At 36.5% G+C, this 14,690-nt stretch overlaps 1 protein-coding gene across 50 annotated transcripts in view; it reads right to left on the bottom strand.

Moving 5' to 3' along the window:
* Positions 1-1,965: 1,965 nt before the first annotated feature.
* tnrc6a (trinucleotide repeat containing adaptor 6A) overlaps positions 1,966-14,690 on the bottom strand; it is a 109,631-nt gene continuing 96,906 nt past the window's right edge. For 26 of the 50 annotated variants that reach the window (XM_087243180.1, XM_087243194.1, XM_087243185.1 and 23 more), the window contains 11 exons: positions 13,456-13,593; positions 13,285-13,359; positions 12,755-13,193; positions 11,808-11,945; positions 11,404-11,565; positions 11,134-11,274; positions 10,301-10,408; positions 9,727-9,936; positions 9,573-9,640; positions 8,288-8,427; positions 1,966-6,498 (listed from right to left, as the gene is read on the bottom strand). In XM_087243180.1, the coding sequence (XP_087099306.1) occupies positions 6,144-6,498; positions 8,288-8,427; positions 9,573-9,640; positions 9,727-9,936; positions 10,301-10,408; positions 11,134-11,274; positions 11,404-11,565; positions 11,808-11,945; positions 12,755-13,193; positions 13,285-13,359; positions 13,456-13,593 (1,974 nt within the window). In that variant the 3' untranslated portion in view covers positions 1,966-6,143. 50 annotated transcript variants of the gene reach the window in all.

The following is a 14,690-nucleotide window of genomic DNA, read 5'->3' as shown; positions in this document are numbered from 1 at the left end:
AATTTATTAATTGTATGTCATTCCATAAACTACTGATGGCACAAAAACGTGTGATGTTTTCAGACATTTAAATATTTTAACCTATTACCAAACACTTCAAAAGATAGAGTTAATATTTTTTGTAACAGATTTTTAGTCAATCATTCTGAACAATGGTCAATTTTGTGGAAAAAGGCATTTAGTTTAAAATTTGGAAGATGTATTGAGACATTTATTGAACAGAAATAAAATACTATTTACTCAAACCAATACCAATCCTTGAAATTCAAATGCAACTTCAAAGATATTTAGGTAAACCAATGTTTACTGGCCAGTTTAACACTGTTCTTGGCTTTCTGTAAATCCTGCATATCCAATCACACCAAAGTTGAGTTGTATTATGCATAAGTATTTTGTGTCACCCATGATTTATTCCTATAATCGAAGTTCATTAATAACAGCTAAAGCAATTTCAGTACTACAGTCCACCTTTTTGAATAAAATGACAGCCATTATCAATAGCCCTTTGATTACCGCTCTACCAAACGGTCGACCATGTTTGTACTGTTATAAATAATGGTTTACACTCACACAGCATTGTTACACTTCATACTTTCAGATTTTTCATAGAATATGTATTGTTACTTTTACCATAAACCGACATCTCAACCATTTGGTAAAGGCTGATATTTGAGAAATATGGGATGTGATGGAAAAAAAAGGCATTGAGTGTGTTAACTAGTTGCGACATTAGGAGTTAAGAAATGCAATCCAAATGTTTTTCTTGATGGGGTAGTTAAAGAGAGACAGGGTCTTAAAACGTCTTAAATTACAACATCTAAATTTTAGGCCTTAAAAAGTCTTAAATTTACTGAAACTGTGTCCTAAATCTTTTTTAAACAGGTCTTATTTTTTTTGTAAAGCTACCCAATCGGGCCGACTCTTTATATTTCCATTCATAAACATATGATTTAATTATCTTCATTATAATAACATTTGTTTTCAATTGTTTTTTAATGTTTTAACTGGGCCATAAGATTTTTTTTAGCATTTTGCCTTGTGCAAGTCTGAAATTTAATTCATAGTGTTCTTAAAACGTTTTTAATTAGACTTGATAATACCTGTAGAAAACCTGATAGAGCTTTTGCCATGTAAATAAACCTCTTAAAAAAATCATGTATAATCACAAACATAAAAAAAAATATCACTATACTCTGTGATTGGTTAAAAAAAATAGCAATGCTTTTAGCAAAGAGATCCTTGGATCAGTGTTTTCCAGTTTTATTTGCAGTAAAAGACTATTATAGGTGTGTCCCAAATCACACTTTTGCACTATTCAACCGCCAAACGTCGTCTGGGAAACGGTTTGAATTTTCGCTTGGTAAAAAGCATCAGTGTTCCATTTGGGATGACACTACATGCATATACTATGCTGTTGAGTGTGTAAGTGCATAAGTGGATATATAGTGTGCCATTTGGCTCGCAGCTTATAGGAGAGTCCCAAATCGCATACTTCTGCACTATTCTAAGTCACTTTGTAGTATAAATAGTGCGTTCACACGCTATAAAAAATAAGTGCACTTTAAATACCCTGATGATGCACTTATTTAACCATTAAAATGAAGTGGAATGTTGGACACTTCATGCACCTAATGGCTGCAGCTTTGCTCACGTAGCAGAATGTGTGTAGCTTTCGGGCACTGTTGGCTTATTTTTTTTTATTGTGAAAGCAGTATTCTTCTTAACAGAGTGATTATAGCGCCTCCCAATGGTAAATGTGGTTATACTCATGGCAGGTATTATTTGGTAGTTTGGTCTTTAATTTCGCTAATTTGGCAAACGTCAAACGGTTTAAATTTCCAAAGTTAGAGTTCCATTTGGGACTACATTCATATGCTGTCGAGTGTGTAAGTGCATAAGTACATAAGAGTATGGTGCCCCATTTGGGACGCAGCTTGTGAAAGAAAAACCACATTACACAGCAGGTCACTGTTAGGCTTTATTGCGGGTTGTACCCAAGTTATACAGCTTTGTATTCCGATATCAAGATCAGGACTTTACAAACAGTTATTATCAGTCTACAAGTACAGCCAACAAAAGACCTAAAAACTACTCTACCTCAACTACCTCGTTACATATGCACTTAAGGGTACTAAAATTGAAAACCAAGCAACAAAGAGAAAGAAAATAAAAACTAAAGGAAAAGGAAAAACAGCATTACAGGAAACATTCATCACTACACATTTGAGTATCTACCATGTATTACTAGACTAAACCTTGTGTCAATTGTTACCGATACAAATAAGGATTGTCCTTCAAAAAGTGCAGTTCCCCAAGTTAAAATTCTAAGATGACCCCAGGAAGACGCTGAAAAAGAACTTCCTGCTCATTTAAGTAATCTTATTGATGGTTGATTTCTAGTCATTTTTCAAACAGTCTACCGAAGCAGTGTGCATATAGGTTACATGTGAGCAAAACTAGTTCTCCACAGACCCCTAGAAGAAATGTTGAGAATTTGCCATTCCACAGAGGAGTGCTGTGAAAAAGGAAATGTTAATGCAACCCTCCATTTGCTACAACTGGCCAATTATTATCATCATCATCAGCTATTTTTTCTTCTCCGTGTGACAATAATAAAAGAATTTCAATCATGGCACATTACAGGAATCGTATTTTTTTAATCCGACCACTACCGCGGACTGGATTTTCAGTAAGCGAAAGACACAAACATGGAAGCTTCACCCTACACTGCATAGACTCTCTTAGAATTTCCCCATGGTGGAAGTTTCGATTTAAACTCTCGCTCGTCCGTTTTCTTGTGCTGGTTTCACTAAAGCTTTTTGGGTTTATAATAACATGACAGCAATACTCACAGTTTAAGTCAATTGTTCAACAGTAGGAACCATTTAAAAGACATTGGGTATATTTGCTCACAGGATAAATCAGAAAAGAACGACATTGTTTGTTTTTCAGTACAAAAAGTAGAATGTCAGGCCAAGTTGCTTTACTGTTTCCTCCACGTTCACCTGGCTAGAAAAACAGGGGATTGTACATTGCTCATGAATATCCTCAAAACATCCATTTTGCAAGTGACATTTGAAGCGTATACATTGTCCAGCTTTTACAAAAGAACAAATCCCTTTCCTCCCTCCCCCCCGACTCCATAATTTGGCATGACAGTGAATTATCAAAATGTCTCAGCATGACAGTCCTGTCTAACACCAAACAGCTGCACATACATAAAACAAAAGAGGGGGAAAAAAGGGGGAGAGAAATCAAAAATAAAACACGGAAATAAAAAGTGGAAATCGACTGGGTGCCAATGGCTTCTCCCTACTCTCGCTTCAGGAAAAACAAGCCACGGAGAAACACGGAAACTAGCATGTTTACCTACAAAGACCGCAGGGAAAAAAACCCATTCAGAACCATTGGTAAAGCTCAGCGTCGCACTATTAGACCCGGACGCAAACCAACGTGTAACTAAAAGAATTGAGCAATCCGCATCGAGGGGAGTAAACAAAGTGACGGCAATCCAATCAGTGGATACCTGCAGTTTTACGCCCCTGAACATGAGGAGAACACTAGGAATGGAGTGGACCACTCGAATAACACGCAGGCACAAACGCACGCTAGCCCAATGTACACAAAGAATGAAAGACAAACAAAAGGCCTCCGTCAACACCGTCCAACGCTACGCTCTTCCTCCACAACAAATACAGTACAAGCTTTTCTAGTTCATTATGTACACCAAGTGCAAATCTAAAAACAAAAAACAAACAACTCATTCGCACCTTTCGCTACGTAGTTTCTCCAAATGTTCCACTTAGAATTTGTCCGACAAACACAATGAGATAAGCCAGGCCTGGAATTAAGTAAACAAATGCTTTGATTGAAGTATATTTGGTAAAGCGGTTACTTAAAATGGTTCAATACTGGCACGCAACCATCAAGTGAAGGGTAATACTCAGGGTTTTGTACGATGAGTCATTAAATATGGATAAGTTAACACATCACGCAAGTCCTACTTCGCAAATAAAAGAATGGAGGAAAAACAACAACAACAACAAAAACAGCTTAAACACGTATTAAGGTCCATGGCTTAGCCTAATGCTGACATCTTTCTCTCCCTCTCGCTCTTGAAGCGTCATAAATTGTGCACCTAAAATATAGTATAATAAAAAGGTCAATCAACGCAAGTTATTTAAACTACCAACAATAGATTACATTCACCTCTAATCCAACCTTCCTTGGCCACAAGTACAGAGGCAAGCCATTTTTAATGACAAACCAGCTTTGAGGAAGGGGATAAAAGCGGGGTTAAGGGAAAAAAAAAAGAAACAAAAAAATAAAATTTTAAATGAAAATAAAATGGTAATGAGCAGCCAAAACATTGATTTATTAATATTGTAAGGAACTTCAGATTAACACAACCAAACTGTACACGTTACAATCATTTTCTATTTGTAAACAGTTAAAAGCCACTTGACTTGTTGCATCTTCGGACACAATTTGAATCAAGGCAATGAAATGTGGACGACTTTTGCACTGTTAAAATAACCAAACAAGATTTTCTTTAACACCAGCTCTGGCGATGAGGAGAAGAAAAGAAAAAAAATATATAGAGATATATTTATATATATATCAAACAATGTATATGCAAATTACCGAAACATATAAAACATTACTTCAGACAAAGAAAAAGCGATTCTGTAGGCCGAGTCGTTGGCTACAGTATGCATAGTTACAGATTTCTGCTTTTTCTTATGACATTTGACAGTTACTTCGACAGTCACAAAGCGAAAAACACATCGAGCCACTCAGTGGGAAAAAGGGATGAAGGACTAGATAGTGATTCAGCAAACCATATTCACTCATTAATAAAAAGACAGCATATTCGAAAAGCAGTATGTAGAATGTCTCCAGCTTAAAGCAGTTATTTGGCAGAGAAAAACTTACAGAGCTATAAGTAGTTTCAGTGCTAAAAGTTGGATTTTTCCTACAAGGAGTTTCTATGGGGGAAAACTGGCTATATTTCCTGAGAACCATGCTGGTTATTTAGCAGACAAGAGGAATAGATAAAATAACCAATGACATGGCCAAACACTGATCAGTATTCCCAGAGATAGAAAGCTTCGTCTTCATCCTCAAGATTTTTTTTTTGTTCGTTTTTTATCGTATTTTTAATTTTTTTTGGTATTGTTTTTATTTTATCATTTTTCTAAGAGTTTTTTAAAATTCTTTATGCATTTTTTAAAGTTTTCCATTTAAAATAAAGGAAGAATGACCATACTTTCCCCCTCAAAAAGTTTTGTAAACAAGAGGGCACAATGTGACGCCTCCAAAACAAAATTGAAAGCCTATTTTGAAAGTGCTGTTCCCCCTGGCTTGCAGGTCGGGTTTGCAAGTCACAGCTGTGGCTACAGTTTTTTACACTGCAGAGCTAAATTCTTTAGTTTTAAAACAAAATTGGTGCAATACTTATTTCTGTAATATCATCAAATAATCCTAAGTCAGCATCTATTATCTTGATCTCGAACTCCACAATACCACAATAAGGTAGGCGTACATCAAGGCATAGTAGAGCGCACACTTTTAAGAACATCCTTGAGTAAACAACTACACTGGAACTGTCGGCTCCCTCCATATTGCAGATTATACTGAGAAAAACCACATTCAGTGCAAAGTTAAAAAAGCTCAAACTCCAACATTGTCAGCAAACGAAAAAAAATAAGAAACGCAAATAATAAAAACAAAACGAAAAAGAATTGGAATTCAAATAAACATGATGAATAAACAGATGAGCTCAACTGAAGCTTTTTTTCTGTATGAAGAGCACTACCTGGAAGTGTAAATGCATCCTTTCACATTATAGAATTGGCCTGCATGATTCAAGTATTCAAACTGATATGTTTTGGGCTAAAACAAAGTGGACATATGTGCAGAAAAAAAACGTAACTTGTTTCCACAGGGTGACCCCGCATTGTTTTTTTTATCTTTTTTTTTTTTTTTTTGTAAGTGAAGAAAGTCTAACTAGTGCCATTTGATTTTTTCATATATAATATATATATGGTCATATGATTATGATTAACTATTTCCACATTGAGGTCACGGGTTTGTATTTTTTTGTCATTTTTTTCTTGTTAAGTCAGAAGGTGAAAGATGCACTACATGGGCTCCGCACCTCCTGTCAGGTGGTCAACAGGAAGGAAGGAGCTGATGGGCGAGGGACTGTTGATTCTGCCCCCCTCGCCGCCGCTGGGACTGCCCCACAGGCTCGTGGAGTAATTTGGGACGCCCCAGAGAGACGAGCCATGCAGGTCTCCGCTGCCGTTCCAGTGATTTGGATCAGTGCGGTTCGGGAAGGGGTGAGAACCCTCGATGGATCCGATCCGGTTCTGAGAAGAGCCCAGCGTCTGCCAGCTGGGAGAGGCAGTCATTGACTGACCTTGTGCAAAGAAACGATTAATTTCCTCTTCACTAGCAAACTCTGCGAGAATAGTAGTGTTCCCTAAAACACACCTGAGGAGGAAGAGCAGAGCTTGTATCAGTTTAAAGATTCACTTTTAAAACAAGGGCTTCGGGGGATTTGGAAACTTCTCAGATTGCTTCAGTGTTTTGACTCGAAAAAGCAAGCAGGATGACAAACCATTCACTTTGTATCAATAGAGTTGTGGGGATGAGGAAAAAACACTGGTCAAATCTATACCAGACCCAACCAATCTCTTAACAATTGTTATATGCTGAATAATATTACTACATTTCCCCAATTAGTCGCACACTCACTCCACAAATAATCATTCAAAGTTCACAGCACATTCTAAATAAATACAACTAAAAGTCATTTGTTACAATAAATGGCAGTATATTAACGATGCTTTTTTAGACAACTTAATTTAAACTAATTTAAACAATTTAAACATATTTAGGACCTGAAAGTTTGATGAATCTTTGGATTTCAAATGTACACAAGTGATTGTATAAGAACAGCATACTAAATGCTCGTGTATGCTATGTTTAATATTTCAAATATATTCTGTGAAAGTGCAAAAGCAAAAATGGTGCCAATGCTCATCTGTCATTCAGCGTAAAGGTCTTCGCACACTGAAGCCTGAAATTCTGGTATGCATTTTTTTCATATTTCTATACAAAAAAAATTAAAGTAAACAAACCTTGCCCACTGAGTGCGATGCGTATAAATACATTACGAAAAAATGGTAAACATTTCCGAATCGGTTTAATCCCGAGTTTAAACTGCATGATTTTAGCCCTGATTCTGACTCGCCAACAGGTTAAGAAATTCCAGACAAATGCCTAAAATCACAGGCAAATCGTTGCTTGATCTTGTGAGTATCAGTCACACAGTATGAACTATCAAAGAATCGCCGATGAGTCGCAGACACCTGTCAGATATTTGGCATGCTAGATATCTTGACCTGTCAACAATTCAAAAGTCATGCCATGTGAAATGTGTTCTGATTCCTCGTAGCATTGGTAGCATTACCTACAGCATAGCTACCAACACTCCCGTTTTTCCCGGGAGTCTCCCGTATTTCAGATCCATCTCCCGTATAGTTCTATCTCCCAGAAAACTGCCGGAATTCCAGCCCCCCAAATGCAAAGTTTATTTTAAGAAATCAGTGAAATTTTGATAGGTTGCTTGTGATACTTCACAAATTTACGCAAGCTACGTAAACAAATCCTGAACAGAGACTGGCAATACCTATAGACATTATAATAGATGGCAGCCACGTTGACATTTTGAAGCAACGAAATGAAAGCGGACCATGCTTTCTATTATAATGTCTATGAGCAATACATCAAATGTATGGACACACATACATACACACCAAACAGCGGCAGAGAAAAGGTGCGTCAGTCACTGAAATACAGCATATAGGGGTTCTCACGTTGTATTTATTTTTTTGATGTGTGAAATTTGCGGACGAAAATTTCAGATTCAGTGTGCAATAACCTTTGCGTAATGTAAAAATGACATTACATACTTTTTCTGACCTATTATATTTAAAATGATTAAAGTTTTCCTGCAGATAAAATATTAAAAATGGGATAAATGTTTTAAAGGGCACCAGCAAAATGTAAAGACTTCTAATGATCCAATTACATACTGTGTCTGCATGCTCAAATTTATTATTTCAAATGGAGATGCTTTTTTCAGGATTTTCTAAATTTTCTGTACAATTATCTAATAATTATCAACCCAATGCTTTTGAATTAATTCAATCTAATTATTTCAGGCCAAGTGGTCAAGTGCAGCTGACTTGAATTCTACCAAAAAAAGATGACTTACATGTGCAGTGACTTCTGGGCTTTTGCCGCCTCCTCCTTGGAGCTGTAGCAGACGACTGCATTGCCGTGGGGAAGGTTCAGATGGAATGTGATCAGTGGACCGTGCTGCATGCACAGAGTTCGCAAGGTGGAGCCATCAATCTGAAAAACACACGCAGGACTTATTACCCCAGAAATGATTCAGCTGATGCTTTTTATGGGTCAAAGACAAAAGGATGTTTTCAAGCATCAAACAAATAAAATAGTAAAATAACTTTTTCCCCAAATATTACAATGTGCTCTGCTTTGGACTACCATACATTATTGAATCATTTATAGAAGACATCTGATAAAATGTTATTCAGGTTAACAATAGCTATGCCCACACGTAATCTGGACATGCAGCAATCTGCAGATTTCCACAGATATTTAGCCCATCATTGAGTCTATTTACTTGTGTAACTGTGTGTAAATTTATATTTATTCAGTTTTAAAATAATTTTCAGCAATATTATTGTCTAATTATCTAATATGAAAGTGTTCGTATGATTTATTTACAATACAGTTAGTAAATTAATATTTTCTGTCTTTTAGTAGATATATTATATATGAGACCTGCTTTGTTAACCAAATAAGTGGTTCTAATTGGATTTGCATTGTAAACAATAAATAAAAAGTTAAAAAGGTATTATTTTTACTTTATTAACTGCAGTGCCAAAATGCCAATGTATTATACGTTTAAACCTTTATACTTTGTCACTATCCTTCAAACCACTGGATTTTACCCTTATGTCAGCAATATTGTTTTAAGGATTTATTTTATTTAAGGACATTATTTCACCTATATTTTGACATTTTATTTCACAAATGTAAAAAAAATAAAAAATAAAATAAAATAAATAAAATAAAATCACAGAGTACTATTATACACTTTCTATGAGTATAATATCCCTAATGCAAGAGCAACATTTATAGAGTTGTCCATTGACAGTTATTACAAAGTTTAACAAAGTGAAAGCTAGATTGATATCTAATGTAAATTAAATTCAGCAAAAGGATAAACCATGCCCCAATACTTGGCTATAAAACTGCTTAAACTGCCTGGATTCAGACAGAATTAGACAGTATTTGGCTGCCTGGCACTTGCATTTACCTTGACAGACATTTGATTTTCTTTAAAAGGTATTTTAAATGGATTTTATTCAATGCACATTCTGCTGAGCTGGGCACAAGTGCTGAAACGGGAAGCGTGAAAGCTATGACCTGTCAGAGTGAGTTTGCACAACCCAAATCATTAAATGTCTTACCTGAGGTGTGAGGTTTTTGAGAACGAGCCAATTAGTTCTCCCTGAGCTGCTGTCACCCCAGCTGGAACCTGTGAACAATGACCACTTTTATTTCTACGGTTCTGAAAATGTCAATAGCCTTGAAACAAGTAGAAAGAGAATAAAAGTGACTGACCAGAGTTGAATCTGGATTCAGAGCTGCCCCAGCCTGCCAGTCTCAGAGAGCCGTTGTCCCAAGAGGAGGGCTGTTTTTGGCCAGTCAGGCCAGGCGGGGGGCGGGACGGAGCAGAGATACCTTTAGAGGGGAGAGGAACCTTCCACAGCTCATGAGCCAAAGAGGTGTTGGTGACTGTACCAGGAGACCATTTGGAGTCACTGTTTCTGGCTGCAGGGCAGAACAAATGACGTGTTTGTTTATTTATTTAATGCCACATCAGCAACTAATGGCAATTCTATGGCAAGATATTTATATGCATATATAAACATTACATGATAAAAAAACTTTATATTTCAAAATATACATAATTACATACAAATAGAAATAAATAAAACTGACAAATGTATATTAAAAGCTGAATAGATTTTTTTAATTTTTAATATTTAATAACTTTAAATTATTCCTAGTAATACCTTTTTAAAAAAACATCTATCAAAGTGTTAAAAATTATAAAAATACACAAAGGCAGTTAAAGCGCGTATGAGTGACAGGCCTGTATGGCACTGGATAGGCTAAATCATTGCATATCTACCTGAAGTGCTTTGTGCTGTACTGCTGAGGGAACTATTGTGGTTGGAGGCACGAATGGATGTCCAGGCACTATTTGAAGGCAGCGTGGTGTTAAGTGATGAGGATGGCCCTGGAAGGATAAAAAGAAAATATGTCATTGACGAAGACCCTAAATGTTGACAATCTAGCAAATTAAACAATTGTTGAAAAAATTAAGTAAAATGATTTTTAATTAATAAAATTAAACCTCTTGAGATCACCAAAAATAAACAGTAAAACTTTTAAGATTTCAAAACAGAAACCCTAAGAAGAATGGGTTTCTCTAGTGAAACAATGATTTTTTTTTCCAGAAAAAATATTTATTTTATACTTTAAGTATAAAAGCTCATGTAGTACTTTATCTGGAATGCATGTCCATAGTTAATGCTACATGAGCTTTTGTGCTCGAAAACCATATAATTTTTTATCTCCCCCCAAAAAAGGCAGATTGTTTTGCTAGGTAAGATGCTTCTTCCTCAGCTGGGGTCATTTAGAGCCTTCTGAAGCTGCATTTAAACTGCATTTTACATTCAAAATAAAGGGCCCCAATAAACTCCAATATATGGAGAACTGAAATAGTTTCCTCAAAAATCTACATTTCTTTATGATTGAAGAACATCATGCATGACAGGAGGGTGAGTCAATTATTTGCAACTTGTTCTGGAAAATGACTTCAATTATGTTAATAATTATATTATAACTTAATATTTTAGGACTCTTAAATGAATAAAAAGTCGAAAATAACAGCATATATTTAAAATAATTTTAATAATGCGGGTTTTATATGCCTTAGATTTTTTTGAACATATCTCTTACCATTGTTCCTGTCCCTGAGGTGATCAACATCCCGGACTGTATTAATGGAGAGATTATTAATCACACTGCCAGGAGTGACAAATGGGTCAGTTTCAGGATCAATGTTTGGATATCCTTTCCAGGGCTCACCAGGACGGAACTCTGCCAAATCAACATAACATGGTCAGTAAATTCTCAATAAAAGCTGCGGTGAGCCAGACAAACCTCTTGTTAATAACTTAATTTTAATGCAGGTTGGAACGAGTATTTAAGAAGAAAATAAATCTGAACCTGGTGGCCAGTTGACATTGGTGGAACCATGAGGTGATTTGGCACGGCTGGGCCAGCCGTCTCCCACAGAGCCAGGAGGACTAATGGGAGCATTACTGGCATTTATGAAGTCATATGGACCAAAGGGTGAGTCTTCAAGCCTCAGGCCAGATGATATAGCACCTATAGTAACATTGCATCCATTAGACTTTGAAAACTTCACCATTGTTTGATAGGGTGCTCTCAAAAAAATGTTTGCTTGATATTGTTATAAATGAACAGAACATTTTTGCATGACTATCCCTTATATGAAATTTAGAGTTCCATTAAAATAAATGCAGTATTTTACACCATGTCACAGTTAACATTAGCTATTGCTCAGTTTATAGCAATCAAAGAAAAACACAAACAAATGAAAAACCCACCAGATTTGCTGGGATTTTGATCAAGTGGCGAGTTAACGGAAATGTCCATAGCAGTCCACTTCTTCAGACGGGACTGTGGCTCCTTAAAACCAACACTACTGATGTCGAGGTTGCTTACATTCAAGTTTGAGTTCAGACCTAGAGCAAGGCAACAAAAGGAAAATGTAAAATCCAAACAAAATGCATTTTCTTCCAGAAAATTAATTACTTGTAGACATCAAAAAAAAAAAAAAAGGAGTTCAACAATTCATTTGACCATATGCATGGTACGTGGCAGGCTTTTGATAAGCCAGATGTTTTTGATCCCTGACTAAGAGGTTAAAAACCCTTACAAATTCTGCTGTCTGTGCTTAAGAGAGACATCTAGATGACATCAGAGATGACACAAAATCTTTGCTCATTTCACTGGCTCTATACAGTGCTCAGCTGTTTTCATGTCACACCACAGAAATGTAATAGGTTTGACATTTTCAGTTTTCCAGCTTCTGTATTTTTTGGCATAAACTCTTAAAATCCTCCATGCATATAATCAACCATTGAATGAAATCAAAGTGCACTCAGTATTTGTCTTCATTTAAGGTTTGAGAAGTATAACATTCTTTATTTTTACCGCAGCTTTGCAACATACTGCCATTTGTGTGCACAAATATGGCAGTCCACTGATCTGACAGCTAATTACTGAGTGCACAACTTAAAGAGTGGGAAAACTAAGGAGGGCAACAAGCACATAGAAAAACAACCTTATTATCGTCAAGCGGCAGAACTTATGAAAAGAAGCACCATACATATGCCAGCCAAACATTGGACTTCCAATTCAAATAAAAACAATAAGGATCTGAACTCAAAATGGTTTGGGACATAGCATATTATTTTGCTTTTACATCAAATAGATAATGCAAGAGGAAATTTTGCTGGGGACAACAAAATAGATCTTATACTATATTCACCTCTTGCTGGCAGAGAGCTGCTGTCAGGACAGAAGTTCTTTCCTACCCGGGGGTTGATGGGAGAGCCTGGCACCATGTGGCCATTGCTCAGAGACGGGGCTAAGAGGCTATGATTATGACTAAAGCCAGCTGGCGGATAGTCTGACATGTCAGAGGCAAACATCGTGTTGGGCTTGGCAGCTTGGTGCAACATAGAGTTAGTCTGGCTGACATTAAGATGGGGAGGACACCCACCTAAAGGGAAATTACTGAACGAGCTCAGGGAACTTTGCTCTTTCTGCAGATCAGAGGCATTGGGGGGCATGAAGTTCTCCATATAGGACTTGAGGCTGGGTTGGTGCATTGAGGGTGGTTGAGGGGAGGTCTGCTGCTTCATCAAGGAGGGGTCGAGATGGCGGGGAGGCTGGATCATCTGCTGGGACGGACCCAGACCACGACCCTACACATCATCACAAATGGAAAGTGACACGTCAGACAAGCCAAGGAAGCAAGGAAACAGAATGAATAAGTAGGTCCAAAAGACCACACACCTGCTGTTCCTGCTGCTGGCGGCTGTTGACAGGCATGGCCCTCTGGTTTTGCGCTTTTTGCTGCAAAAGGAGACGCTGGGCAGGGGGGGAAAACTGTCATGAGTATCACTGGGACTCTGCCAACTACAAGTTAAATCACTTCTAGGCTGTTACTTGCAGAGAGATCAATACCTGTAACTGGTTAATCTGAGAAAGCTGAGACAGTTGGTTGAGTTGGGACAGCTGGTTCAGCATAGCCACCTGCTGTGGGCCAAACAGAGGGTTCAGACCTCCATTATTGGGAGAGTACTTCAACAGGGGTGGCGGGACCTGGGCAAGAGAATGCAGACAATAGTTAATTGTGCACAATTTGTTAATTTTTACACACCTATTGTCCATTGCAGATGTATTGAGGAAAAGTACTGGACAAACAGTTATATCACAATGATTAATGAGCCTTCAACATTTCACAAAAAGTATATTAATTATATATTATATTTTCATTACTATATTCTTAAAAGCATAAAGCATTTACCACTTAAATTTAAAGTGAAATGTCAATATTATTACATAATAAATGCTGCTGCTGTTGTTTTATTATCATTTATAATACTGATATGCAATGCTGTACAAATTGGACAGCATTTTAAAGGAGCAAAGCAAACCTAGAGCCAGCTCCATCAACAAAGCCACTAAATTAACACCATGTCTTGAGAGCTAGGCTGAGCAACTGCATTCAGAACCTCAGTTAAACTGCATTTACATGTTTTTTTTTTTTCAGTTCAATTCATGTTTATTTTTATAGCAATTTTACAAATGTAAATTGTGTCAAAGTAGCTTGACATGGAAGTTCTAGTAAATTGAAATTGAATTGGTAAGTCCATTTTTCAGAGTTGAAGTTCAGTTCAGTGTGGGTTAATTTTTACTGCTGAAAGTCCAAAAACTGAAGAGCAAATCCATCGATGCAATCCATCAATGCAAATCCATCAATGTTCCCCCCATAAATCATGTAGCCATAGTTTTAAGAGTACATTTAAGTTAATTAAATCATACTTTAAAAATAAATAATACTGCCAGGACTGTAAACTTAGGTATTTCATAGTTAGGTAAATTCAAGGTTTTAAAATCCCCAACATATTCTGCTATACCATTTCTAAGGTATGTGTACAATTTTTTTGTTTACTTTTTTGTTTGTTTGTTCTTTAGGACGACAGTATCTCCAGCAGAAATGATCTCCAATGATGAATTATTTGAATTATTTAGCCTGACAGGTTTACTGTTCCAAAATACTTTAAATGTATCTTAAAATAAAATATATTATGTTCAAAGGGTAAAAAAGTTTTAGTTCTTTACCCAGACATTTAAAATAAACATTTTAAAGCAGTGATTACAATACCGTGAAACCGGAATATTGTATTCAAGTTATC

This window comes from Danio rerio, chromosome 3 (genome assembly GCF_052040795.2).
Source record: "Danio rerio strain M-AB ecotype USA chromosome 3, GRCz13ab, whole genome shotgun sequence".
Taxonomy (NCBI): Eukaryota; Metazoa; Chordata; class Actinopteri; order Cypriniformes; family Danionidae; genus Danio; species Danio rerio.
Note: the sequence above shows the minus strand (reverse complement) of the source record. Positions and strands in the feature narration are given on the sequence as shown.